The following is a 27,966-nucleotide window of genomic DNA, read 5'->3' as shown; positions in this document are numbered from 1 at the left end:
TGATAAGTAAAGCAGGTGCGCACCACTGAATCTGCTAACGAGGGAACTGAACCGCACCACACACCACTGATCACAACATCTGTCGAGCAGCTGAATTGGATTTCAACTGCTGGAGGAAAAAACCCAAAAAACACACTGCATTCATACAGGGAGGGAGGAAGGAGAGAAGGGGGGGGGGGGATAGAGAGAGAGCAGTCAAATGGAAGTTAGATACACAAGCAGAGGATGAAGTAAAACTTCAAATCGCACTTTAGCCCACCCAAACCACACACACCTTAACCAGGTGACCATACAGTAGGTCTCTCCACATCACGTCACAGTAGGGGCACAGACGTGATTGCCCTGTCCTCTTATCTGCCAGATGGTACTTTAGTTATACCAACTGAGCACTGTGAGTTTGGTGTATGTAATTGGAACTAATTGGATGGACGGACGTGCCAACTCGAGGGGGCCTGCATGGTTGGACAGGCAGCCAGGTGAAGGTGCAGGCGTGGTTAGTGGAGGATTGCTGTGTGTGTGTGTGTGTGTGTGTGTGTGTGGGGGGGTCATTGGCAGAAGGTGACTGATGGCAAGTGTTAATTGCGCAAAGAAAGCACATGCATTATGGTCCTGCTGACTGTAAATGTGGCCGTATGTCAAGTTAACGTTGAGGCGAGGCAAAACTAAGTAGTTGTCATGGTGGAGTTGACCATGAAAATAAAACGAAGTGGTTACGTTACCGGATCAATTTCTTCCATTATTAGATGTCTCTGCACTGAGCCTGGGCGGCTGCTTCTCAGGCTAAATTGGGTCTATTACAGCCAGGCAACTGACTTACAGCTCCGCTATAATACAGCTATTGAGGCGCACACTGTCCATCCACTTCCAAGAGGTTTTTTCCTACCGCCATAAAAAGGTGATGGAGAGGATCTGTAAAGGATGGACTGTCATTTGCTGTCTCACACTGCCCCCTGGTGGTGGTGACTGTATATTGATGCGTCCTTCCAGGCTCAGCCTCCTAAACCAAAACAGTTTTAGAAAACACATTTCCCTTTGAGACTGGAGGGGTTTTGGAGGGCAATGTGCATCGATTTGTTCTGGCTGCTGACTGTTGGTTGAACTTGAACTCTAGATAGATAGCAGCATTTGCATCCCCAGTCCTCAAACTTAGCACCCAGACTCACCTCTCCCTCCCAGTGCCCTCATTCCTCCCTCCGGGTGCAGTAACATTTTCCTCAAAGCGAGCTATAGGCCTACACACTCGACATCTATACCAACCTTGCAAATCAATAGCCGCCAGTCTTCACATCAGGGTAGACCTACACTCTTCACAAACACTATGGGACTTAAAAAACGGGCAGCATGAATTCTGGAAATAAACTACAAAAAATATTACTCAGTGCACCTTTAAAAATATCCAGAGGCAGTTAATGCAGCACTTCAGTTGGAAGAGGTGTGATATGTACTGTTCTCCTCTTGAAGTGCCAAAGAACAAAAAACACACATTGTATGTTCACCTGAAGAAGTCACTGATTAATGTATACGTATAAGCCTACAGCAAGTTATTTACTACAACTTAGGGGAAGACATACCATACATACAACAAGCACTTTCATACTGTACACCCAGACAAAACTTCTCTAGTCTAGAAGAGGTCTCAGTCGAGGTAATCATGCAGTCAGGACAGCCCAAAGCTTCCCTATGTTAACTTACAGGACCCCCCCCCAAAGGATGGTAGATGCGGTGTGTGTATCTCTTCCCCTCCCTCTGCACCCGGCCTTCTTCTCAGCTTTCTGCCACCACTTTTTTTTACATAACGTTTTAAGGGCTTTCAACCAAAACGTTAGGCAAAGAAAAAAAAGAAAAAGGGGGAGGAGAAAAATAATGGATGAAGGACTTTTTTCCCCTTTAAAAAATAAAATAAAAAATCTTGTCATGTGGTTGTCCTGGTACCAGATCATATGTTTTTGGATGTGCAGGCTTTAATCTACTCCTTTAACCTACTCAGCACAGCAGGCATGCCACAAGCTGCCCCATTCACACAGTCACCCTTGCAGTGTTAATCCCACGCCTAAGGGAGTCAAATTCAACACTATTAAAGTTGGTTTTACTCTCTTAGTGCTGAGTTAACACTAAAATGAATTGCGAAAAATCACATTAGTCACCAGTCGGGGGGGCCCTCCTCATTTCATTTCATGGACATATCTACTGGGACGGGGAAATGCACGCAGCCAACACTTTGCCTAAAAATGGGAAGGATATGAGCAGACCAACCAAAAATCTCGAGGGAGACTGGTTTCAAACACATCAAATATCACACAAAAAGGAAAGGGCAGCTTTTAAAGCTCATGTTGTTCAGGAACTTCACATCTTAGCCAAATGTGGCCTGTAAAAAAACAACAAAACCACCTTTTAGCGAAAACATATTTTTTTCTGTGTACGTCATTTGGCATTACAAGGAGAAAATAGAAATAAATGACATATGGGATTCAGGAAAACAAACACACAAGAGGTTTATTTGACAGATGATTACATGTTTGGAAACTCAAAGTAGAACCATACTTGATCAGACAACCAACAAACCAGAAGTCACTGTTATACGTCTACGAATACATCTAACTAACATGTTCATATTTACAGTTCTGTACAATGAAAGAGCAAAAAGCAAGTTGCTGCTGTAATCAAGCAGCATTTCCATGACGATGAGAGCAGCACTCATTAAAGTAAAAATTGGTTGTTTTTGAAAAAGCAATTGGTCAAAAATGGTTTTGTTTCAAAGCAACTGCCATTTCCCCTTTTCATCCACGTGTGGAATTATAAAACCACAAACACCAGATGCCAAATGAAACCTGAAAGTGTACAGATTTTTTTTTTTTCCTTTTTGATTTAGATGCTCATGACACTCATGAAAATAAAAGAAAATAGATGGGCAGGGAAAAAAAGAAATACAATGAGGGTAAAATGTCAACAGTAAAAGGGTTGAAAGAATAAAATAAATCCTAAAAATATGTAAAACTCTCATTTAAAAACGGTGTGGTCATTTGGATGTTCCGCAAAGTGCTGTGAGCCGATTCTGCATGGGAAAAAAGAAAAGGAACAAAAAGAGGACCAAATTGATGACATTAGCATAGTAAGCGTTTAAAACATTTCCACTACAATTAGCAGAAATACAGAAACATGTTAAAAGTACCAAGTTCAATAACAACAACTATAACGGTGTATCTACATTCATGTAAACTAGTAAACCAGTGCCAGGATAAATAAAATATATATTTCTAGCCGTATGAATGCCAACTGTTGCCTACAATGCAATCTCCGGCTATAGGTTACTTTTTAAAGTGAAAGTGAAAGCCCAAATGGGAAACTCCAACTCCTATCGTCATTGTGACACAGCACTCCACAGCACAGAAGTGTTCACTTCACACTGCCCACAAGGAAATTGCATTTATGCCTCACTCGTGCAAGGGGGCAGCCCCCAGTGGCGCCCCAAGGGAGCAGTGCGGCGGGACGGTACCATGCTCAGGGTACCTCAGTCATGGAGGAGGATGGGGGAGAGCACTGGTTAATTACTCCCCCCACCAACCTGGCGGGTCGGGAGTCAAACCGGCAACCTTTGGGTTACAAGTCTGACGCCCTAACCGCTCACCCATGACTGCCCATAGTATAGTTTATAGTCTGGCTTGGCAGCAAATAGACTATGAGTCAACACGGAGTGAAAACTCCTTACCTGTAGCTGTCTAATGCTTTTAAGAGCATTCTCGTCCAGTTGGCTGAGGTCAACAGAGTCCATTTCACTAGCCAGCAGCTGAATGCACTGAAATGACAAAATGGAAAAAGACACATTTATGAAAACGTAAAAAGAGGCACATGGATGGCTGAACAATGACAACATTTAGAAATAATTTCACCAAACATATTGGAAGCAAGCCACCATCACAATAGGAACTCATAAGAATGTCTGAACTCTGAAACGATCCACATTTAAAGCCACACTGAAGTGCATCACAATCAGTTCTTATAACTCGTTTCAAAGACAAAAAATTTGAGCCTTCCAACAACCCACAGTGCTGTTAATAGTCCATCAAGGAAACCAAAAAGCAATTCAGTAGTGATGTTCACCTCAATGCAAGTTAATGAACCACAGACCAGGCGCCATTAAACATTACCTTTAGTTTGAAAATACCATCTGGTGTGGTAAGTTGGCAAATTGTGAAAAACTAGTCATGAGCCACCCCACTCTAATGAAAGAATCCAGCACTTCAATAAGTGTAATTACATGCGAGGAATACGCCGACTTTAAACAGAATGGTGTATTCAGTTTGTATTTCTTTTAAACATGAGTCAATAAACTCTTTATTCATTCCGAATGTGGCCGTGTTTTTGAAAATATTCCTGTTGCTCCACTCATGTAAACGGAAAATTCATGGACTGGTTTTAAACTGAACACTGAAAATATTCCGGAATACTCTGCATGCAACTGTGCTCAGTGTTGGGTAGAGCAGTCAGAGACGTCCTCCTCACACAATACCTTACTATGGGAGAAAAGAACAACAGTTACGGCACAAATACACTGGCCGTGACATGAGCGAGGCGAGCGGGGGAAGTAATTGACTTTATATTGAGTTGCGCGACAAAAGCGATTCTGGAGACTAGAGGCGATTCACGTGACTTGAGTGACAGTTTGTAGTTGAACTCCTGGGAATGTTATGCAAATGAGCTATGACGCGGTTCGGCAACAAGCCGCCTCAGCCAATGACTGTATAGTGGTCAGTGACCACAGCCAATGGGAATGTTGGAATGCTTGCCTTCTGCTTTTAACAGACATACTCTAGTCGCTTCAATCGCTCTTGCTGCACAGAAGTGATTCTCTGTCGCTTCAATCGCGTCGCGGCTGGTCTATTCGCCCGGTTAGTCTGCACTGCATTACTAGTCAGGCCGCCCCCTCCAAGTGACGCAACACGTTCAGCGTTGCTTCTAGTCAGGCCAGGAGAGGCAATTCCAATATCGTTTGTTTTTGTGAGCTCCAGAAGAAAAAAAAAATCGGCATCTCCTCCTACTTTGTCAGGAAGCAAACAACCAGTAGGAAACCAAAGGAGGCGGGTCAACCATGCCATTTGGGAAATGTTCATTGTTATGCTCTTGGTTCAAGTCTCGAAGAGATTTGAAAGTCGATGATAATCAGGCTACTACATTAAATGATTTGGCAGACAGACACCTTTACCAAAATCCACTTAAACAAGTCCGACAGGCGGACAACAGATGCGTCCGTCTATGCCCGTTCTGAACCTTTTTTGCCCAAACGCCCCCTTGGCCTCCTCATAACCTGTCAAGGCAATTTATCAATAAGCCTACAATGTACTGTATAAGCCTGGATTTGAAAAAGTACCATAGGATTTCAACAGTGTTGGGCAATTTACTGAAAAACTGTAATGCATTGCTGATTACATGTTACTGTCTTTTCAAAATAATCCCTTACACTACATTTAGCAATGTGGGGACCTAAGGCGAATTTAGCTTAGGGGGGCCATCGGTCCATCCCATATCACATTTTTTTTAAACATAAAATCTCTATTTTTGTTAGGCTATTTTTTTTTTTTTAAATCACTTTTTTTTATTTTTTTTTTTTTAATTACAAACATAAAAAACAGGCAAACATTACAACCCTTTCTGGACAGATTTCAATGAATAGGCTATTTGCAATTTTGCATAGGCCTACATTAAATAAACTAAAATGTGAAATTCTCTTTTCACTTTAATATGAGAGCAGTGATGTCCCCCCCTCATGTTATTTCATGTGTGAGCATGATGCTGTCACCTATTTGAAGTGACGTTGATGTTGGATTTCATGGAATACTTTTAAATGCCGCTTTGGGAAGAAAACAGAGTAGGCGACAGGTGAACTGTATTTCTGTCAAAACAGTGGTTTGCAGGCGTTTGCGTTTTCACGTGGATATTGTCTTCGTGGACCGTAACAGACAAACCGTAAGTTCCATAAACTAATCAATGAGACATTGGCTACGTGTACATGATGTTTTTAAGTCCGATTTAATAAATGCGATTTAAATAGATCGGATTAAGAGTTATTTTGCGATGTGTATACATGGCACTTTCACTTAAATGCGATTAAACGTCTGGGGAAAATAAAGCATTGCGATTGGACTGAGGACGCACGTGCTGAGCGAGCCAAATAAGGCACGGGGGCGTGGTTCAATGCCACCGAGATGCAGGTCATCTTCCCCACGAAAATCGTTGCCTCAGGCGGACTGAAATCACAACATTTCCCCCTTTCTCCCTGGATCATTTACAATGCTACATTAGCTACCCTGTTAGCATAGAAAAACGAGTGGTCAAATGGTAATGTGGAGTAACTTTGTTGTGCTTCATTACTTTGTGGGGCACTTTTACATCAATATATGGAAGCCACAACATTTATAGTCGCTTAGGGACTTTAAATTAAGCAAAACTTTCATGTGAAAATCAACAGGAAGTGCCGCCATGTTTTTCTCACTGGCAAAGAGCACGGTTGGTTTGCACGCATGAGCTCCAGGCCAAAACTGAGCGACTGCCACCTTGTGGACACAAGAGGGAATCACAGGAGGGAATCACAATTCAGAAACGCATCACGGGAGGGAAACACATCACGGGAGGGCGGACGGACGGACGGACGGAGGGACGGACGGACGGACGGACGGACACCAAAGCCTCTTATAGAGATGCGTGGGACGCATCTAAAAACAAAGAGAACATGGACTGACTAGCAATCTACAAAGAGTTAAGAAGTGGACACTATGGCAACACTCAAGTCATAGAATACATGGCGGGGCGTGTCATAAAGCGCCACAGCATAAACATGTTACAGTGAAGTCAACAAACGCAGAGTCCTCCCTTTCCTCTATTTTTTTGGTTGTTTTTTCCCTTTGGCTTGTGCCGTCCATTTTGTGAGTGTGATATATGTGCAAAATTGGAAATAAGAAAATAAATAAATAAAACAAACTCAGAGTCAGTCTCTCACCTCTCCATTGCCGATGGGGACGTTGATGACGATGTCCTCCATGCCTCCCTGGATGGGGGAGCCGTTAACAGAGATGCTGTACACCTTCTCCCTGTGCTTAGGGTTACGCAGGGCAGGGGTCTTGGGCAGCCTGAGAAAAGTCACGTTGAGCATTAATCATACCAGGGCTCTAAATGAACACCAAGCAACCGGCCAAACGCTGGTGACATTTCAGTTCGGCTGGTAGAAAAGACCAACTTACCAGCCACTTTGACCCATTAGTGAGTGTGTGCATGGCTAGTAAATTAGTATCTACCAGCCATTTAGGGTGATCATGGAAAAAACGCTGATAAACAGAATGTACAAGCCACAAAACTATTTTTTTTATTATTATTATTTTTTAAACCCTTCAAATTCAGTCTTGGGCAGACAGAGAAAAGCCAGGTTTAGCATTAACCAGATGTAATGTAACCAAGTACAAAGACACAAAACTAAAAAAAAAAAATCAGATTCAAATCTGTACCACACGCCTCCAGTTCTGGAAGACGAACAGCTTGTATTGCTTGGAATGTACCCTAAGGTGGAAATCGCTTGTGACACCAGGAAAAAGCTGCATTTGTCTCGGACCAATAGCATTTTAAACCTGAACCAACAGTTGACATTCAACCTGTTAAACTGTACATAGGGGAGGGAGCACAGCCGTGTCGTCAGTGCAATGCCTGCTCCAAACCAGCTACAAAGATTCAAAATAAGGAAGGAAAGAAAAACCTTCGCTGAACAGATAAGAGTGCTGTAACCGGAAGACAGACCCAGTCCCAAAACCAGCTCAGCCAGGATTAAATAGAGAAAAGAAACTAAAAGAATAGGCAAAAAAGAAAAGTTGCCTGCCATGGATTCGCCTACCAGACTATCAACACCACCAGGGCTGCATAATTATGGAAACAATTCTACAGATTATTTGGGTAAAAAAATTTGAAATCACAATTATTAATCACGATTACTAAACAACAATGCTGTACAATACAACAAACTGAATTTTGTGCAGAATGTCTATAATCACAAAATGAAATACAGCCAAGGATGTATATCAAGGATGAACAAAATAAAACTGAATTGCAAGGAGGATGCACCGATACCGGCCCCGATACTTGCCCATTATACTCATACTCGTCCCCGTCAAACAAGCTTTCCGATACCAGGCACCGATACTGCTATTACCCAAAAAACCCAACATCTTATGACATTCCATTGACTTAAAAGCAGTCATGGGGAAAAAAGTGCTGCCTCATACATCTAACATACAAATCTACATCCAAATAGACATTAACACAAATATCATAGGTGGAAAAAAACAAGAATGTGCATTTATTTTCATTGTATGTTGAGGGTAAAAGTATCAGTATTGGTACTCGGTATCGGCAAGTACCGACATTAATGTACTCGTACTCATATCGGTTTTCAAAAAAGGGGGTATCGTGCATCCCTAATTGTAATACTTATGTAAAAGGCAATAGCATAAAGCTTTGGTGGCAGAAATACCAGCCTGAGTGTCTGTGCCATCACGATTAAACGGTCATGGCCAAAATCACGATTCTCGATTAATTGTACAGCCCTAAACGGCACCCACCTGGAGTCGAAGCGAGGAGTGATGAGCGGCGTGGGCCCCATCAGGGACGTCTCCAGGAAGCTGCGGGCTGGAGTGTACAGCTGCTTCTTGGAGGACCTGGTGGCCAGAGAAGAGAAAAGGGTTTAAAAGAAACGAGGTTTAGAGGTTGGGGTGCGCATAGGCCTGGGTATTGATTGACAATTTTCGGTTCCGGTTCCATTTCCGGTTCCTTCGTTTCGGTTCCGGTACCAGAACGGTTCCATTTTCGGTTCCTAGAAACCCTGAATTAAACCTGCAGTTACCCAAAGTGGCCAGTAGATGGCGTAACGGGTCTGTAAATCATGAGTTTCCCTGCCTGCCACAAGGCGGCGCTCATCGTGACTTAAGCAATGGCGGGTTAAAGGCATTTAATTCTATACAGCATTCATGATTAATTGCATGCTGCAAGTTGTCCTCTCGGCATGGCTTGGCAGGTACAATAAACAGTTTTGATACTGATAAATGTTCTCATGTCTGATTAAAATTGTTCTGCTGTAGGCTACTATACGGTAGCCTACAACTTCACGGTAGGCCTACCAATCCTATGTCAAGCGTGCCTGACATGATTTTTTAATGTAGCCTACTCTACCCAGTCTGTCGACAGCTTACCAAAACAGAGACCCAAGACCACTTTCTAGTGGTAAAAACAACCTGTCCTTCTCCTACAGACATGTGTTAGGGCTTGTTCGAAAGCTGCGAATCTTAGCTTTTTACAGGTTTTTACGGCACGTTTTTATGTTCTTTCAATCAAAAGTTATTGAACTGTAAGCGGCCGTTTCAAGTGAAAAAATAGCGCTTTCCAACCTTTTTTTTTTTTTTTATCTCGTCATTTTTTCCCGAACAGCCAGCGATCTCCTTAACGTAGACCTATAGACATGTGTTAGGGCTTGTTCGAAAGCTGAGATTCTTAGCTTTTTACAGTTTTTTACGGAACGTTTTTATGTTCTTTCAATCCACAGTTATTTAACCTTAAGCGGCCGCTACTTCAAGTAAACAATGGCGTTATTTTCCAGCCGGATAGAGAGGAAATCTTTTTTGTCGCTGTGTTCTCTTTGTTCCCTCGAATTAAACCGACGGTCTAAATAGGCTACATTTGTACGTCCCCAACACAAGACCAGTTATTTCTAAGTTAGCTCTTTTCATGGAAAAACATGTTTCCAAGGAGTTAGAGACATCTTCCCCGAAGAGTCGATGTCATGGTTGAGGTTGACGGTATTGCCGTTGTAAAGATGCTGCAACTCTCTGCACGCAAGTTAATCGAATGCAAGAGCAGGTGTTGGGTGTATTGCCATTCTTGCATGATATTAGTTTATCGCAGATATTGCAGCGCGCTCCTTCCTTAGGCCTATCTACTTTCTTGAAATATAGCCACGGTTTCGACGGCATGTTTTTGTTTCTCAAGTAGTACAATCAGCTGGTTGAAAATCAGCTGTCTTATCAATCGTTTAAATGAGGTGCGAAACGGGAAGAGGAGGAGCGTGGTCAGTTTGTGACACTTGTGGTTGGCTGAAATGGCCGCGTGCTTAAACACACATTTGATGGCTCTGACAGTCAGACTTCAGGAACCGAAACGTGGAACCGACAGACAAGGCACGTTTCGATGCCAAGTAGAACCTTAGCTTTTAATTCGGTTCCATCAAAGAATTGAATTTCGGTACCCAGTCCTAGGTGCGCACATCCACAAAACAATAGTCCAGGTGCCAGACAAAAACAGTAGACAGTGTGATGAATTGGTCTGCACACTGGGAATGAGCTCCAAAAAGATCAACTTTATTTCTTTATACAAATGGCAACGTTTCGATCCACCAGTGGGATCTTCCTCAGGCCAATTCATCACACTTTAAAAGAAATGAGAACAGCCAAACTCTCATAATCACTTGACACCATAAGACCAAAGATTTTCAATATGGTAGTCCAAGGAGCACATACAAAGGCAATAAATATGTTAATAAAAAGAAAGCAGCCCTAAAATGAGGCTGTGTGCTTGTGGCTTGTGTGTGTGTATTTGCATGTGGGTGTAAACTAGAAGTTGTGTACATGTTTGCTGAGCTCTAAGCCACATTTTCATCATTTTGTGAGTGCAGAATAAAGAAAACAAGATGTCGCCTGGCGTCCTTACTTGGTGATGGCACTGTTCTTCTTGCTCACAGAACCCTTGTTCTTCTGGGAGGTGGTGGGAACCTTTTTGGGTCTACCAGGCTACAGGACAAAAAGATGCAGGTGTGTGAGTATGTACCAGTAATACATAATCCAAGCTGGACAAACCATCTGAGTGACATCATTACTTTCGACTTTGTTTCTACTGACAGCCTGCTTTCAAAACAAGTTCCCTTGTGTAAAGTTTGAGTAATTGTATCAACGGTCAACAGAATGACATGCAAGGCTTTAAATCAACACCCGCCAACCGTCCAAATGCTGGTGAAATTTCAGTTTGGCTGGTAGAAAAGAAAACTTATGAGCCACTTTGACCCATTAGGGAGTGTGTGTGTTTGGCTTGTTATATTACCGCCTACAAGTCATTTTGTTGATGAAAAAAGTTAACTTAGAGCCCTGACGTCATACAGTATGTTCCAGATAGCCCATCACAAAAGCAGAGTCGGAACATTATACAAACCTGCTGCCCGTATTCTGAGTGACTGCGAGGCAGCACTAGTCATCTGATATTAATGAAACGTTGGCTATTGGTCCCTAGTGCAAATTAACCCTGACTTCCAGATCACATTTCACACTGATCATTGTTACATTTGTACAACATTACATTCATTACAGAAACAACACTGATCATTGTTACATTTGTACAACATTACATTCATTACAGAAACAACACTAATCATTGTTACATTTGTACAACATTACATTCATTACAGACACGACGTGGCATTTGAGTCTCACCTTCCTTGTTGTTTTTGGCGGGACATTTTCCTCATCGCCGTCGGATTTCACTCTGGGCTGGGACTTGGCTGCAAACAAAGGGCCAATTGCAATGAATGCCGATGTACCCCAAAGCATGCGGTTTATATTTCAACAACCTGGTGATAAACCTGACGAAGTTAACCTACTGGAAGCTGTAAAACTGCTAATAGATAGCAAGCTCACACGTGTTATTAAGTTAACAAAATGAGGACTCCATGCTCTTCTACTAGGGGATTTATTACCACCTCAAGGTTAACTTAACATGAGCCAGGTTCTTGGAATACCCCCCTGGATTGCATAACACCAAAGCAAATCAGAGAATAAATATGAATCGTCAATACAAAGCTGCCAGAGTGAGTGACTCACGCTTTTTGATGGTCTTAGTCTGGTCCTCTGCCAACGTGCTCTCCACCTTCGCTGCCTCCTCAGCAGACTACACACAGACAGAGAGTAAAAACAGTCATGCTAATATTCAACCTACAGTGTGCAGTGCAGAGAAAAGAACAGGATGTATACTGAGAGAGAGAGAGAGAGAGAGAGAGAGAGAGAGAGAGAGAGAGAGAGAGAGAGAGAGAGAGAGAGAGAGAGAGAGAGAGAGAGAGAGAGAGAGCAATCGAGCAGACAGCCACCATACTCACTGTGTCATTAATCACTGCTGGTACGTTGACTTTCATAGAACCTTTGGGAGGAAAAAAAATATTCCAAATTAGTCTTTACTACCTAAGTTTTGAAATGAGTAGATTGCATACTCAAATGCTTATTCCAAGACAAAATCAATTGAAACACTCACCAAAATACTCCAGCCCGTTCATCTGTCGCACACTCTTGGGCAGCTTGATCAGAGCCATGTTGTAAAAGTGATCTGCATCCTTCAGCAGGTTGTTGGTCTTCTCCCTCAAACGCTCCAAAATTGTCTGAACTGTGGATGTAGGGAGAGGGTAGTCATGCAGACCTTAGCCATGGAAGTAAGAGTAAGAGGCTAATCCCATTGACCTCCGAAATTCTATTTTTACAAAAAGATGGCGGCTCATGGAGCCTTTCACACTGAGATCACCATAGGCAATAGTTCCAGGAAGTGAGGGCCGAACACAAAAGGTGCATTTAACGCAATTTGTTTACATTTATTTTTATGTCACCTTTGCCTGTCATGTGGTTCTGTGTTAGTCTCTAATGAAAAGAAAGCCGCTGCCAAGAATTATTTGAATCTACAAGTACGTGAATCATGTCTCCAACTCCAACCAGTCCCATTGCCATTTTGACACAGCAATCCACGGGACAAAGTGCTCACTGAACACTACAAAATTGCATTTATGCCACCCGTGCAAGGGGACAGCCCGAATCAGCATCCCAAGGGTGCAAGCAGTGCAGTGGAACAGTAGCCTACCATGCTTGCTCACGGTACCTTAGTCATGAAATAGGACGGGGTGAGCAGTGGTTATTTACTCCCCCCACCAACCTGGCAGCTTGGGAGTCGAACCAGGAGTACCTGACAGCAGCTTTGGCTTTTCAGCCAAAATATTTTCATCATTCTAAATACAGCACCAAGAGTATTAGGCGTCATGAGCCTGCTGTTAAATCGGTGTGTGTCAATGAACTTCAGAGAAATAAGACAGGTCTTTCTTGGCTTCCTACAGCTCGAGGCTGTAGAATAGATGAACTCACTTTTCTACATACTGCGCAACACCCTGATTGCCTATTGACAGGCAGCTTGAGAAAGAATGTAGCCCTTTTTGCATTGTTTTGTCTAACCTTTGTAGAAAAGCTAAATTTTTCTATAGTAAAGCAGTTGCAAAAGTTACAGAACTAGGATTGGTTAGAATTGGTCATTTGGTAAACAGGAAACGTAAATATAGCACTTACCTTCGCCATCGAAATCCGCAAGAAACGCCTCTAATTTCGCTGTCTTTGGGTTGTTTTTGTTTTTCTTATTCGTGGTTCTCTTTCTTGGTGCCATGACCTATAACAGGACAAGTAGCATTTAGTAAGGACTGCTTTCGGACCTTGTGCTGATGTTACTGATGTTACTGGAAAAAAGCAATAGAATTATGCTAGCTAGCATAGAATAATCTGGGAAGAATCGAGATGACATGACCTTTGTCATGTTTGGTAGAGACATACACATCCATGCAGTAAAGAAGTGCCACCACGATTGGAAAATAAGCTTACTGCGAAAACTGTGTTATATTATCCATGCAGGGTTAATCAATCGTTTAAAAAAAGAACAGCATTGTTCCCCTGCTAGTACGGCTAGTAGTCGTTCAAAGGATTAGCCTAATTTAACTTTAACCTTCTTTCGTACAACGCCAATGATCACATTGTTATTGGTCATATACTTATAATCTAATCATTAAATATACATCATAATCTAATCTATATATCTAATCATTATATTTTCTTACTTGTTTTTGCTATGTTTAGACGTCGGTGTTCCCTCTTCTTCTGCACACAACACACAGCAGTTAGGAAACGTTTTCAAATTGTGCTGCTTTGCTCCAACCAACCACTGAGAGGAGACTTGGATGTGACGTCACGAGTGTCTTCTCCAGTAACCTACCGAAAGTGGCTTTGTTGATTAACTAAACAAAGAGCCAATGACTGAATAGCTAACTGAATTGTCGAATCATGAACTTAATGCGGATTGGCTTGTACATAGCCTTAGGCGGAAGTCATCTAAGCATGTGTTGTGATTGTAGCCCTGGCTTTCTGCGTACGAGATAAATGTCAGATTTCAAATATAACGCCTTAATATGAACTGTCTCAATGTTTTCTGAAATACTAGTGGTCTTTGTAATATCCAAATAACGTCCGAAGAATGGATAATTTTATATACAGCTGTGGACAGCCAGCCTGCTTTGAACGTGATTATCTTGGACTACAAATAATTTACTGACAAAGTTTTGTGCTTCACTGTAGTTCAACTATTTTTATTTGATGCAAATTCGTCTCTAGATTGGGAATGGCTCAAACTGTTATGTCGTCATGCCATCAGCATCTGAAGAAATGTTTTCAGACCCTGGATATGACTAACAAAGCTTGGGACTTGGTGCTGGCTGAATGCAGACCTCTGGTCAGTTCTCTTGGGAACCTTGGAGAGCAGCTACGGGCTCTGGACAATGTACGGCTCGATGTCACTCCACTGCATCGCTTTCCTGATTTTAAGGAACGCTTGCGCTTCAAACTTTTACTGGCTGTAGATGTGGTATTGGGCAAGCTGACAGATAAAGTGTAAGTTGGTAAGCTGGTACATGGTTTGTGTTGAACACCAGTTTTCTATATCATGCATCTCTTGTGTACTCTGTTTAGGCAAAGGCAGCGACAATGAAGATGTGTATGAGGAGTGCTAATTTGGGCAGAGCCATATCAGCCACTGGCTTGTGTAATATAATGTTCTTATTGTCCTAGAATAGACTCTTCATAGTATGCAGTCTTCTTCTCTGTTGGTTTGCAGCGTGGACAGCTGAAGTAGAACTAGACCTTTTCATTGTGCACCCCCTGTGGTCCATCCTTCCCAGGACAGTGCCTTACCTGTGTTGAAGATGAATGAGCACTAAGACATGTCAGGACAGGTCCACAGTGCTGTGTGTTCTCTCTGTAATGGCACCCTGCTGACACAATGGAGCATGACAGCGATGGTGGCATTGTTTGAGGAGTAGCCTGTTCAAAGGAAACACAGACAGCCTGGGGTGCATACCAATAATAATAATACAGGACTCTGAGGACTTACCGTAGAAACCTTAACCCCTTAGCTCAGAGCCTGTGTTATAACCTCATTATAGCCAAAATGGTAATGACCAAGTCTTAATCGGTTACTTAAGACTCTTAGCAATGTTATTATGATGTAGTTGAGTGTTTTCAGCAAAGTGTGACTAGGGCTGTCGACAGGCCCATCTGCAGTAAGAGACTGCACTCCTCTGTAGTGGAGGAACTGTTTCAAATTCAGATGCCTATAAACTGGACCTAGAGGCTTTTGTGAGAGTTTGTCTAATCACAATGATTGTTTAAGTGACAGTAATGGGAACTGTACTGTGGTTAGTGCGGCAGGTGGTGAAGACTAACACGGCCTGCGTGTTAAAGTTTGTATAAATAAAACGACGTTGTCATACTCACATTGTTCAATGTCCTTCAAATGTCAATATTCCATACCAGCAGGTAGATACTAGTTTTCATATGGTTGGCCCCACACTCTATGTGCTTATAGTCCCTTTTCTCTCCATTTTTTGTCTGTTTCACCAGAGATGAGTTTCAAAAGTTGCTGAAAACGTTGGGCATCCAGGTGTCTGCAGCGTTCCAGTTTTACGAGCAGAACACTGATACCCTGGACCTGGGCACCTGCACGTTGAGAACGGCCACATCTCCGTCCATAGCGGACATGCTGGAGTGGATACAGGACGCACACGCCTACTACCGCTCACAGTATCCTTCCTATGTGTGTGTGTGTGTGTGTGTGTGTGTGTGTGTGTGTGTGTGTGTGTGTGTGTGTGTGTGTGTGTGTGTGTGTGTGTGTGTGTGTGTGTGTGTGTGTGTGTGCACCTACTATACTTTATACTACCACAGTTTCCTTTCTTTCTTGAGCAACGAAGGCCTTCCAGATCTCAGGAATGGTGTCTTCAAGCGGAAGTACATGTAACATTTGTTATTAGATGTTTAAATTCACTTGGGGATTCAGACAAGAATGCAAAGATTTGATGGGGCCACTAGTTTAGTCTTTTATTTGGTGCAAATCCAAGTGACTGTCATTTTGTAGAAGATGTAGGAACATTGAACCATCAGTCATTTGTGTTTGCACCAAAGAAAAGACAGAATATATTTTTTTTTACTTATCACATACCTATATAGGGAGACTGAGAAGAAGATGCTGTGGAATTGTACTAGGTTATACTGCAATGATCATGGTGTTTGAATTCTTTGGAAATAGATTTTGGCATTGTGGTCTGTGGCAGCTGTGCTCATAGCCTTGGAAATCCCATGCTGCTTTGCACAATCGTTCCATCTGAAAGACGGCATGAATTCTATCCCTCAGCTAGGACACCAGAGGTGGAAAGACGGTGACTGCAGTTTGTTTGGATAGATACAATTGACACGATTGGGCTATGTTAAAAATGTACTGTATATTTAGCCTGGTTCTCACCGACGGTGCGTGTGTGTGTGTACCTCCGGAGCCCCCTGGTGAAGTGGAGCTACACACACTACCGTCTGGTAGCGCTGCCATTAACATGCTCTTTTTGACCTGTAGTTCCGCGCTAGCCTGATTATCATCGACGTTCAAATCTCTTTGATACTTGGTCTGACCAAGAGCATAACAATTAACATTTCCCAAGAGACATGGTTGACCTGCCTCCCTTGGTTTGCTAATGGTTGTGTGCTTCCCGACAAAGTGGGAAGAGTTCCCAATTTTTCGGGAGCTCAGAAAGTACTTGCATTGCTCTTGGCCTGACTAGTAGCAACACTGAAGGTGTTGCATCACTAGGAGGGCATGGCCTGGCAAATATATAGGGATACTGTGAAGAAGAAGATGCTGTGGAATTGTACTAGGTTATACTGCAATGATCATGGTGTTTGAATTCTTTGGAAATAGATTTTGGCATTGTGGTCTGTGGCAGCTGTGCTCATAGCCTTGGAAATCCCATGCTGCTTTGCACAATCGTTCTATCCCTCAGCTAGGACACCAGATCTTGGGCTCCAACCAGAGAGCAGGTAGAGGTGGAAAGACGTTGACTGCAGTTTGCTTGAATAGAAACAACTGACACAATTGGCTATGGCCAATGTATATGCCAAATGACACATTTGTAATGCCCAATAAACGGCCATGGGCAATCATATACCACACCTTTCCTATAAGAAATTGTATAGATTGGGAGATCGTCTGGTGTGCTTAGGGAGTTGGTCTTGTGAATCAGAACATTGAGGAGGCATCTAACCCTACATTGCAATAGGGACTGTAACCAATACCGTGCAGCTAAGCTAGAGGCTGCTGTTTGAATGAGTGTGTGAATGTGTGTTGTCTTGTACGATGTAATGTTTTGTCTTGTACGGTCTATATTGTCCAGTTTCAAGGGGACCCTACTGAAAATGAGATGTTGCATCTCAAGAGGCATTCCCCATGTACAAATAAATAAAACAACGGCAAGTTGTTTAAGTAAAAGCATGAACCAAGTACCAAGAAATAAAATGTGACGTGATGACGGGCAAGGTGCAATAGGTGGAAGGGGGAATATGGTGTCATGATTTCAAGCAATTAACCATTTGACGCTTTCTTTCCTGGTAATAATCTGTACATGCGGTTCACCATCATATATGGGCATTGCAAATTTGTTTGTGCCTTTGGCCTTAACCTAAGTCAGATTCCAGAGGCGAAAACATCTGTTGCAAGTACTGAAACCTGACGATCTTGCAGCGATGGAAGAGGTTTCTAAAAGATGGGAGTCCTTTTACTCTCCTGAGGGAGAGGAGCGTATTGAAGGTAAGCTCTGTGGACAGCAGAATATTCTGTGGATTCTTGTGTATCCGGAGACTTCATTCAACCCATTTTTGCCAAAGGCACCTGCAAAAACGCCTACTAAATGGCCTAAGCCCTTTTTGGGAAAGGTTTATTTAAGTGAGGTCCCCTAAATGAAATAAAGAAGTTTACACAATGGATCTTGGAAAAAACATTGACCTGTGTTTTAAAGTCTGTCTAAATAAAATGACGTCCTCATACTCACATTGTTCAATGTCCTTCAAATGTCAATATTCCATATCACTTAATTTAAATAAGCTCATTTAAACACCTAAATGAAATAAAATAGTGTACACATTGGCGCTTGAAACAAACTGAAACTGAAATACTGTGTGTCTAGCTTGTTGGAGGTGGCCATAGAAATAGCCTTCAGTTACATTGTTGTCTTTTTAACAACCTATTGCTTGCGGTGTAATTTACAAGACATGTAAGTCACCTGGGTAGCTTCTTTTTCATGAATCAGGTTCATGCTCTCTGTACAGAATACACAAAAACACAAATAAAGTGGTCCAGACTAAAAAGCCTCAGGAATATCAGGCCGATTTTGAAGAAAAAAGATTATTAATCTTATAATACATGTTTTTTTTTATAGCGCTTTTCTTGGTATTCAAATTATTCTGCTGCCAAAGGAACTCAAACTATCTAGATGTAAGAATTGCATTTTGTTATATACCGGTATACAGTACCTACCTAAACAATAAAATCCTCGATAAGTTTGGATATGAATCACAAAGACTGAAAGAGACTGATTTTACTTCACTTTTTCCTCCCTGTGCCTGTTTTTTAAAACATATATTCATGGTTTTGTCAAAGACGTGTCATGGCTATCCAGCTATAAAGTGAAACAACCTGGCTTGTAGCCATCAATAGCAGCAATGCAAAAATGGGGAGGACATGCTCACTGAAGCCTTTCTGCCTTTCTCTTCAAAGAATAACTCTCTCTCCTTGACATGAGCGGTCTGCCAAAATATCTATACTGCTGTTTCAAAAACGCCTCAGTGATGTATAAAATATGCTTTTGAAGCCAAAAGGGCAAGATATTGCCTCATGTTTTGTGTCTGATGTCTCTCTGTCTCTCTCTGTTCGGTTTGTTTTTCTCTTGGCAGATACGCTGTCCAGAGTCAGCCTTTTTATTGACTCGTAGCAACTGACACCCTGAAGATGTGGAGGAACAAGGAGGTGTAAGGATACCTATCACTTCCACTCTCCAGCGTACACCACGAGCAGACAGACACACACTTCCCTGCTTCTTGGAATAAGAAAGAAAAAATAAAAGACTGCGTATGTGCTTTTCTAGTCAGACAGAGGCAAGGCATCCAAAGGCAAGCATCCAAGACCAAGCATCAGTATTGGTCAACAGCTTCTAAGGCTGGAGGGTGGAGGAGAGGCTGTGTGCACAGTGGATACCAAACTGAACCCAGTCAGGGCTGTCTGACATCGACTCGAGAAGTGCAAGCAAGCCTCGTGTTGTGTGAGACTGTGATAAGTTACTGAAGAACAGTTTACTTTTGGCCCTATCTATCGTGGCTCTAACGGTAGGGCACTGACTGGGCTGCTATGCCCGCGACCCGGGTTCAATTCCGGACAGGGTCATTTGCCAAACCTTCCCCATCTCTCTCACATCACTCATCACTCGTTTCCTGTCTCTCCTCTACTGTACTATCATAAATAAAGTCAAAAAGACCAAAAAAAGAACAGTTTGCTGTTGAGGAATGGGGTGAACAATGTAGGATCAGTGGAGCGGTACACTATGATCATGATAATGAGGTTGATCATCCTGGTTTAGTTAACCCTAGGGATGTAAATAAAAATCGAAATGTATCGATGTATCGGCCGGCGATTTAATCGAATCGCATCGTATCGTGGGGCATTCTTAAGAATCGAAAAGAATTGAATCGCTGGCCCCTGTTCAATGCCCTAGCTCCATAACACAATAGTAGTGGAAAAGTAATTGGAAAAAATGGAATCGAACCGAATCGCATCGTATCGTGGGGAATTCTTAAGTATCGAAAAAAAACGAATCCCTGATTTAAGAAATTGATACCATATCGTATCGTCATGAAGGCTGTGATTTACACCCTTAGTTAACCCAGAGGTAGGTGTAAAGTAGCCAGGCCGTGCCCTCCTAGTGACGCTACACCTTCAGCGTTGCTTCTAGTCAGGCCAAGAGCAATACAAATATCGTTTCTGAGCTCCGACAGTGTTTCCCATACATTGAGGAAACTATGGCGGCCCGCCATAGTTTAAATTTGGCCGCCATAGTTTCCGAAAATGTAAAAAAAAAAAAAAAAAAAAAAAATTTTTTTTTTTTTTTTTTTTTTTTTTTTTTTTTTTTTTTTTTTTACGATTTCCGTGTTTGTTAAAAGCGATTTCAATTACGATTTCCTTCGCATTTTCCTCCTGGAGTAAATACATCCTATAGAGAAAACCACAAGTGCTTGAAAGAGAGAGGGATCAAAAGCCTTGTCAAGTTGTTGTAGTTAACTTGGGTTTGGGAGCAATAAAAAAAAAAAAAAAACCTTCCGAGAAGGGACAGTTGGGATGAGTTTACTAACACTCCCCAGGCTTTGTTTTACAGTTGTAATGAGTTAGGTGACAGGCCTTCATTGACAAGGCAGAGGAGACAGCGGGCTGCATATAGAAATGAATGTGTAATGAATGTGAATATAGACATAAATGTGTAATATGTTGTTCAGCCCTTTTAATGGGAGGAATTTTGAAAAACTGGCCCTGTGACCAGCACCCCTCATGTACAATGCGTGTGTGGGGAAAAGGCATAGCCTACCCTCTTAGACCCTTTTTGTTTATGCGTTAACAATTTCACAGCAATCTTAAATTCTTATCTCTGCTCCTATTTTGTTTTATTTTTTTTTTCATTACATAGACCCCTGCATGTGTATTATGTAGCCTTATTTCTCAAAATATAAATGGCTGAAATGTAGGCGTAGGCCTATAGTTTCTCCATGCGCCAATGTCATACTGTACTCATTGTTTTGCCATTTTGCATTTACACTGCGTGAATAACACAACCCCCCCCCCCCCCCAAAAAAAGGCCCGTGAAAAGACGCCCCCCCCCCCGGCAAAAAAAATCCCGGCTGCCCCCATAGTTTCCAAAATTTCTGTGGGAAACACTGGCTCCCTAAAAAATAGGAACTCCTCCCACTCTGTAAGGAAGCAAACAGCTATTAGCAAACTAAGGGAGGCGGGTCAACCATGTTGTCTGGGAAATGTTAATTGTTATGCTCTTGGTCAGACCAAGTCTCGAAGAGATTTGAAAGTTGATGATAATCAGGCTAGGTGTAAAGCTGAAAGATCTGAAACTCCTATGTACTGGCTGGCGACGTGCAGTCATCTGTAATCCAAGGGAAACGAGAAGAATCACCATTTGCTTGCACTCTTATGCTTCGTCAGGTTCACTTGTAGAAAAGCAGTAAAATGATTTCCACCAGTGTGCGGTGATTCTTCTTGTTGCCCTTGGGTAGTTGTGAAGCTGTTTGTACAAGAGGCAGATGCTTCATACGGTGACACGTTATTTTAAGGGTTCACTGTTGCATACCTCTCTGGGTATAGTGGAATAACTGGTGTAATAACAAGTAGTAACAGACTAGTGTGTGCACTAATTCATACACTTAATTATTAGGGTGCCTTGGACCTCCGTCTGGAAGAATTATAGCTATTATAAAAATAAAACAAAAAATAAAGAAGAAAAAAATGATGCAAGGTGCGACCCCTTTTCTTTGATTCTAAGTATTTATTTGGGACAGCACCCTTAAAAGTTATCAAGAAACCTGAGTGAAGCCTGCTACCTACTTGATTTAAAAAATAAAATAAAAAATGCCATATTACGTTGTGATTGTGGTATATAGATGCACAAGAATACCGGTACATGATATACCGGTAACTACAACACTATTGCATGTTATTAGTACATGTGCTATTGCATCACCTTTTTCACTGTACCTAATTAAGTGAGAACACTGTAACAGCAAAGTCTTGAAATAAAGTGGTAACCCTCATTGAATTTACTAATTCAATGCCAATAGGCTAGTCTTCTATCAGGTTTACCATTAATAAGTACAAATACAATTGCCATTTTCTGGGTTAACCAAACCAGGGGTGCATTTCTTGAAACCACAGTTGCTAACTTCACTAGGGTTTTTTTTTTGAGAATTGCTGATGGGATTTAAACTTATTTATGACCCAGAGAGAGAGAGCTAATTATACTTTCTCACTTCTTCTGAAACATACTGCACTTGGGTTAAATGGGGACAATCAGGTCTGTTCATTTGCTGTGCAACAGGGGGCAGGCTTCAGCCAGTTTGCTTCTGTCAGCCACAACGTGAACACATTAGGCTACTAATGATTTACATTCCCAAAAGCATTTTTTATACAGTATATTTACATACGCATATTGTTTATTTATTTATAAACCTATATTATTTTATAAATTGGGAAATGCACATCTTCTAAGCAGGGCCACAGAGAATTATTATTACTGCCAGTAATTTAGTGCAATAAATGTAATGTCGTAGTGGTAGTTTCTCGGAATGACCTTATGCTGTGCTGAGCTCAGGGTGCTATCCTACAAAGCTGGTTCAGGAGTAAACCAGGTTAAGTTAAGAGGTATGTCATCTAATAGAAGAGCCGGGAGTCCTCATTTCTTAAGAACACACAGGAAGGACCCAAGGCAGATCAGCCATGATAATAATCAGATCAGCCAGGGATTTCAAACTCAGGCCCGGGGGCCAAAACTGGCCCATGGTGTAATTTTATTTGGCTCGTGGCATAATTTCAAATGTGTATTACAGTTGGCCCCATTATAGCATATTAAGATTTAAACATGAAATTTGGTGTGTCACCAGAATATGAGTAGGCCCAGGCCAGTGAAACAGCTCACACTCAAATGCAACAGAATATGTGCTGGTTGAACTATTGATGGGAATCTGTGTGTGGTTTTTAATTATGATTTAGGGCTATCAGGTGTGTTTGTATAATTTTTTTAAATAATAAATATTGAGTTTGGCTGGCGACTTCACTCCAGATTTTGATTTTGGTCCTCAGTCAATTTGATTTTGACACCCTGATAGTAGAGCCAGTAGAGCACTAATGCTATTGCTCAGAGGCACATCTTGCCACCAGGCTAGGCAGGCAGCCCCTTGGGCCCCCAAGACCCTAGATGGTGAACAACCGCTCACATTTTACTACAGCAATGGCGTGTTTCAAATGTTTATTCCTTTGAAATTTCGCCTGGGGCCCCAGCTGAATCTAGAGTCGACTCTGCTATTGCTCAGTGCTGTATGCTTAATCAAGTGTAGATCCTGGCTTTTATGTTCTGGCTGATTGACTACGACACAGAGAGAGAGGTTTAGATCAGGGGTTCCCAACCTTATCCAACTAAGGGGGCCCACTTGATATATTCATTCAGGGGCCACCTCTAAACCAATAAACAATACAGTAAATATGTAGTCATTTGCAACACACACACAAATATTATTTTCATTTGTAGAAAATGGTTTCAAGGCACAATTGAAATACCTTCAAGGCCCACAGTTTGAGAATCACTAGTTTAGATGACTCCAATGTCTTATTTAAATGTTTTTAATTAAACTGCTCATTGGAGACTGGTCAAACCCATGATTTCAAACTTCTGTACTAACCCTGTTACATAGATTTTTTGAGAATAAAGTACACTTGACTTGACTTGATTGCTTATAGCGAAATGCTTGATCAAGTGTACATCCTGCCTTGTATGTGCTGGCTGAGTGACTACGGCACAGAGAGAGATGAATAGCTATGCAAATTATCACTCTCTCTCCCTCCAGGTGGATACAGTATGCTTGACAGAAACTGAAGTCCAAACCTTAAATTATTCAACAGCTATCCCTCAGGAAAAGGGTCCAACAGAAAAAGAAACGGAATGTGTTGTCAGTCACCACAGCCCTTGTAGGAAGGAATATGTTTATTGAATTTTAACCAAATATATTTTGAAACATGAACACTGGTTCTGCTGTTTGATGTAGAATCAAGTATGAGAAAAAGCTGTGGCCAAGGTCATCGTGAGAAGGATGAAAAGAGTTTTGACGACCTTCATCACAGCTTCTGTCATACCGCACCTGTTCCATTGATTTTAAATCAAACAGCAAAGCCCTTGTTCATTTGGGAAAGTAAACTGTCACGGAATGATCCTCCTGTGTGTGTCATTTCGTTCACTTTCCAAAGGAGTTCTGTTTGAGTTTGAATCAAAACTGTCATAGCAGAACTATTTCTCCACACTTTTTTTTCTGTCCAGCTTGTGTCTTCAAAAAGGCACTCGGATGATTTAAGTGAAGTCATCGATAAATGCGGACAGGACAGGTAGTTACACCCTTTGTCACCGCATCAAAACACACATCAAACAAACTACTGGATTGATACTCCCTTAAAACAAACAAACAAACTGTCACTGCGATCTAGCTTTTGTGCTGTCATACTTTGTTTCAGCAGTTCTGTCTAATACACTCGGAAAACCCAGTAATACTAACATTACAAAACACGGATGCATGGCAATTAACAGTTGCGACAGTGCAAACACTGAAAGAAACCCAAGTCAACGAAATAAATACTTAATGAGAAATACCACCTCTATACACTGTGCTATATTCTGACTGAAGGAGGGGAGGACACACCAAAGAAACAGAGGTGACAGCCCTTACTGGTTTACTTGACTGCAGTAGGAGTACTACTACTAATAATAACAATAATAATAATAATACTCAACTTCCTCCAAAAATATATTACAAAGTCAAGTGCCTGTCTCGTTCCTTACCAGCACGACATACAATCAACCAGCTCACTATCAACTCAACCAAACCAGAGCTCCACATCGACTCCACATCCTGTCAGAATAAGTCCCTCACATGCATCCTCAGCCCTTCCACATCGTCTCATAATAAAGTCACTCACATCCTCACACCATCCCATCCCATGCCAATCAGACGTACTCCTTTAAGGGCACGCCGCTGGCGCTGACGGAGATGGGTTTGGGCGGGTCTGGCGCGGAGGGCACGGAGTGCCTGGTCATGCTTCGGAAGCTGCGTGCCAGGTACCCTCCGCGTCTGTATCCCCCGCCGCCACCGCCCCTCTCGATGTGCGGGCAGGTGCTGCTGAGCACGGCGCCGCTGATCATGAGGATGACGGAGGCCGCCCAGCCCAGGTAGATGGCCTGGCCCAGCTCGCGCTTGTTGACGAGCGGCACGTTGGGGTTGTAAAAGTCCTGCACCACCGTGTTGGCGGTCCAGGAGATGGGCACCAGCACGCACAGCCCCGTGAGGATGAAGAGCACGCCGCCGGACAGAGCTATGCCGGCTTTGGCATGGCGGTCGTCCGCGGCACAGGTGGTGCACTTCATGCCGCAGCAGGACACGGTGCATGAGAGCCACCCCAGGAAGATGGCCAGGCACATCAGGGCGCGGGCGGCCTGTATGTCCGGCGGCAGCGCCAGCATGGAGTCGTAAGTCTTGCACTGCATGTGGCCCGTAGTCTGATAGATGCAGTTCATCCAGATCCCCTGCCACACGATCTCCGACGTCAGGATGTTGCTGCCGATGAACGCCGTCACCTTCCACTGCGGTAAGGCGGTCACTGCGATGGCCATGATCCAGCCGGTCACGGCGCAGGTGAAGCTGATCAGCTGCATGCCCGTGTTCACCATGGCTCCTTCCTCGCGGCTTCCCACTCCCGGCCACAACCTGGACCCGATGTTTGCAGCGGGTGGGGGGCGCTTGGCTTAGCTGGCGATGGAAGATGGTTGGAGGAAGAGGCCCTGCTGTGTGCAGTGAGCCCCCACCCACCCTCTTCCCTTTGTCTTGGCCTCTGCTCTTTTTTTTTCCTTCTCGTAGGCTACTCCAGATGTTAAAAAAAATAATAAAATCGCCTATCTTACTTTTGTTTTGGGTTTGCCGACTTCTGTTGGCTCCGACTAGTTTGAAAAAAGGCACCAAAAAAGTGTTGTGTTGTGAGGATCCGGAATTCTTCCTCCAGATAGATGGAAGAATCGGATCCTCACTGGTGAGCTCGAAGGGTTCTAACCTGAACCTGTTGCTGCCTTTTGTTTTTTTCCTCTCTCTCTCTCTCTCTCTCTGTCTCTCTCTCTCTCTCTCTCTCTCTCTCTCTCTCTCTTTCTCTCTCTCTCTATGACTAACCCCTCCTAGTCACCATCCTTTTTTCCCCATGAAGTTTCCCCACAGACTTTCTCCAACGGCCTTTTCCTGTCGAAGCTCGAGACCAATAAATTATTGATGAGTGAGAGGGAAGGGCCCTGCTCCAGTTTGACAGCTTTGACGTGCTGGACTGACCTACGCATGAAAAAAAACGCAGTCCACTTGATGATTGGTCCACAGCGCCAGCTAGAATACAATACAATACGACACAATACAATGGCTCGGTAACGAACGGCTGCCCGCAAAACCGCAACTGCTCCCCCTCTCTCAGCTACTGCCGGTGTGACAACTAAGCCCGGTCTGTCGTCACAGGCAGCGTGTCTAAGTTTACCATCCAAGTTCAGGGTCGGCTTACTCAGATGGGTGTCGCTGATAAAAATTTGATGCAGTAGGCCTACGCCGCCGCCAACCACTGAAGATGGATCTTTTCCAGGTAGCCATGAAAACCAGTGAGGTCCAAGAAATTCAGACGAGCTGGTGGTCAGACATTGATGCGGCCAGGACAGACAAAAAAAACCCCAAACAAACAAAAAAAACCTGCCCCCTCTATCTGCCTAAACGTCCAGTGACAAAAGAATAAACCAGCATTGTTGTCTGGAGATGTTGGTTTTGACTTGGCAGGTCTGTAAGCAACAGAAAAATGAATCCTCAAGTGTCCTTTAGTGGTTTGCCCCGCTCACTCAGCTCAGGGTGCCTGATGTGCGTCCATCCAGTAGCTGTCCAGCGTCGTGGTGGTTGGTGGTTGTGGAGGTGGTAGAGGTGGTCTCGCTCACCCTTGAGAGAGTCAATGGGTTGGGTCTGCGGGGGCGCAAAGCAAACCCCTGCCGCCTGGGCAGCAGTGTAAACAGACCAGCAGGCAGGCAGGCAGGCAGGTAGACAAAGAGGGAGACTGGCAGGCAGGCAGACAGGCAAGGAGGGAGTCCGACAGGCAGGATACAGGGGAAGGCAGGCAGGCAGACCCGATCAGCTGTTCAGCTCCCTGCCCTCCAGACGTCCTCCTCAAGTGGTTTTCAAGAGCCCTCCTACCAGATTGGGAACGAGGGATGAGGGAGGGAGGGAGGGAGGGAGGGATAGAAAGGGAGAGGGAGGAAGGGAAGGGGGAAGGATGGAATCGGGTCCCGACAGACAGACAGAGATGGAGTCAGGCCCTCATTGGCCTCCCCATGCCCTGGTGTGGTGGACTTCTCTCCTCTCCTCTTCTCTTCTCTTCTTTGTACCAAAGGTTCTGAAATTCAGCAGCCTGATGTAACAAAAGGCATCAAATCACTCAGAGACGTGGGTCTGCATGGACAGGCAGGCAGGCATGGTTGGTGTGTGGCCCATATCTCTCATGTGTTGGTGTGTGGCCCATATCTCTCAATGTCGGGGAATCACGTTGTGCAGTGAGTGAGTAGCAGCAGACAAAAGCCTCCACTAAACCTATGAAGGGGCAGGGAGAGGGGAGAGCCAGCCATTGAGAGAGAGAGAGAGCGAGTGAGTGAGGCAGGCGGGGAGAAAGGGAGAGAATGAAAGAAAAGGGGGATGTGAGGGAGGGGAGACATGTCTGTATGGATCAATCAGAACAAAGGATAAAACTGAAGGGGGGGCCTCAGCTGTGTGGCTCTCCACACAAGTATTGGCAGAGGACGCGCTCAACTTCTTGGAAAACCGAAAAGCTTTTGGGTGCGAGATAAAAAGCGTCAACTTAAGGAAGAAGAAATCCGCACTCACAAACTGCGTCTCATTATTTATTTATATTACCACC

The 27,966-nt window shown here is 43.3% G+C and overlaps 3 protein-coding genes across 3 annotated transcripts; 1 reads left to right on the top strand and 2 right to left on the bottom strand.

Annotated features, from left to right (window-relative positions):
- Positions 1 to 2,467: 2,467 nt before the first annotated feature.
- cdca8 (cell division cycle associated 8) lies at positions 2,468 to 14,042 on the bottom strand. The gene is made up of 11 exons (XM_063185547.1): positions 13,928 to 14,042; positions 13,389 to 13,485; positions 12,319 to 12,447; positions 12,167 to 12,207; positions 11,895 to 11,961; positions 11,508 to 11,575; positions 10,735 to 10,814; positions 8,598 to 8,693; positions 6,992 to 7,121; positions 3,707 to 3,793; positions 2,468 to 3,052 (listed from the first exon to the last, which is right to left on the bottom strand). Exons 2-11 carry the CDS (start codon positions 13,480 to 13,482, stop codon positions 3,017 to 3,019), a joined length of 828 nt encoding a protein of 275 aa, XP_063041617.1. The 5' UTR covers positions 13,483 to 13,485; positions 13,928 to 14,042; the 3' UTR covers positions 2,468 to 3,016.
- A 156-nt stretch (positions 14,043 to 14,198) lies between these two features.
- airim (AFG2 interacting ribosome maturation factor) lies at positions 14,199 to 20,214 on the top strand. Its single transcript, XM_063184821.1, has 4 exons — positions 14,199 to 14,753; positions 15,762 to 15,941; positions 17,870 to 17,988; positions 19,131 to 20,214. The coding sequence occupies exons 1-4, from the start codon at positions 14,485 to 14,487 to the stop codon at positions 19,166 to 19,168; spliced, it is 606 nt and encodes a 201-aa protein (XP_063040891.1). The 5' UTR covers positions 14,199 to 14,484; the 3' UTR covers positions 19,169 to 20,214.
- Positions 20,215 to 24,915: 4,701 nt separating this feature from the next.
- On the bottom strand, positions 24,916 to 25,794 carry cldn35 (claudin 35). The gene has a single exon (XM_063184820.1). It carries the CDS (start codon positions 25,712 to 25,714, stop codon positions 24,995 to 24,997), a length of 720 nt encoding a protein of 239 aa, XP_063040890.1. The 5' UTR covers positions 25,715 to 25,794; the 3' UTR covers positions 24,916 to 24,994.
- Positions 25,795 to 27,966: the final 2,172 nt, after the last annotated feature.

The sequence above is a fragment of the Engraulis encrasicolus genome, chromosome 20 (genome assembly GCF_034702125.1).
Source record: "Engraulis encrasicolus isolate BLACKSEA-1 chromosome 20, IST_EnEncr_1.0, whole genome shotgun sequence".
In the NCBI taxonomy this organism is placed as follows: Eukaryota; Metazoa; Chordata; class Actinopteri; order Clupeiformes; family Engraulidae; genus Engraulis; species Engraulis encrasicolus.
This window is presented reverse-complemented; position numbering and strand designations above follow the sequence as displayed.

What these genes read in the sequence shown, in the direction of transcription:
- cdca8 (XM_063185547.1), bottom strand. Translation starts at nt 13,482, where the DNA reads ATGGCACCAAGAAAGAGAACCACGAATAAGAAAAACAAAAACAACCCA. An exon ending in CAGCAGTGATTAATGACACA is followed by an intron (nt 11,962 to 12,166) that starts GTGAGTATGGTG and finishes GTCTGTGTGTAG; the next exon opens with TCTGCTGAGGAGGCAGCGAA. An exon ending in GACTAAGACCATCAAAAAGC is followed by an intron (nt 11,576 to 11,894) that starts GTGAGTCACTCA and finishes CTTTGTTTGCAG; the next exon opens with CCAAGTCCCAGCCCAGAGTG.
- airim (XM_063184821.1), top strand. Translation starts at nt 14,485, where the DNA reads ATGGCTCAAACTGTTATGTCGTCATGCCATCAGCATCTGAAGAAATGT. An exon ending in GGCAAGCTGACAGATAAAGT is followed by an intron (nt 14,754 to 15,761) that starts GTAAGTTGGTAA and finishes CTGTTTCACCAG; the next exon opens with AGATGAGTTTCAAAAGTTGC. An exon ending in GGGAGAGGAGCGTATTGAAG is followed by an intron (nt 17,989 to 19,130) that starts GTAAGCTCTGTG and finishes TTCTCTTGGCAG; the next exon opens with ATACGCTGTCCAGAGTCAGC.
- cldn35 (XM_063184820.1), bottom strand. Translation starts at nt 25,714, where the DNA reads ATGGTGAACACGGGCATGCAGCTGATCAGCTTCACCTGCGCCGTGACC.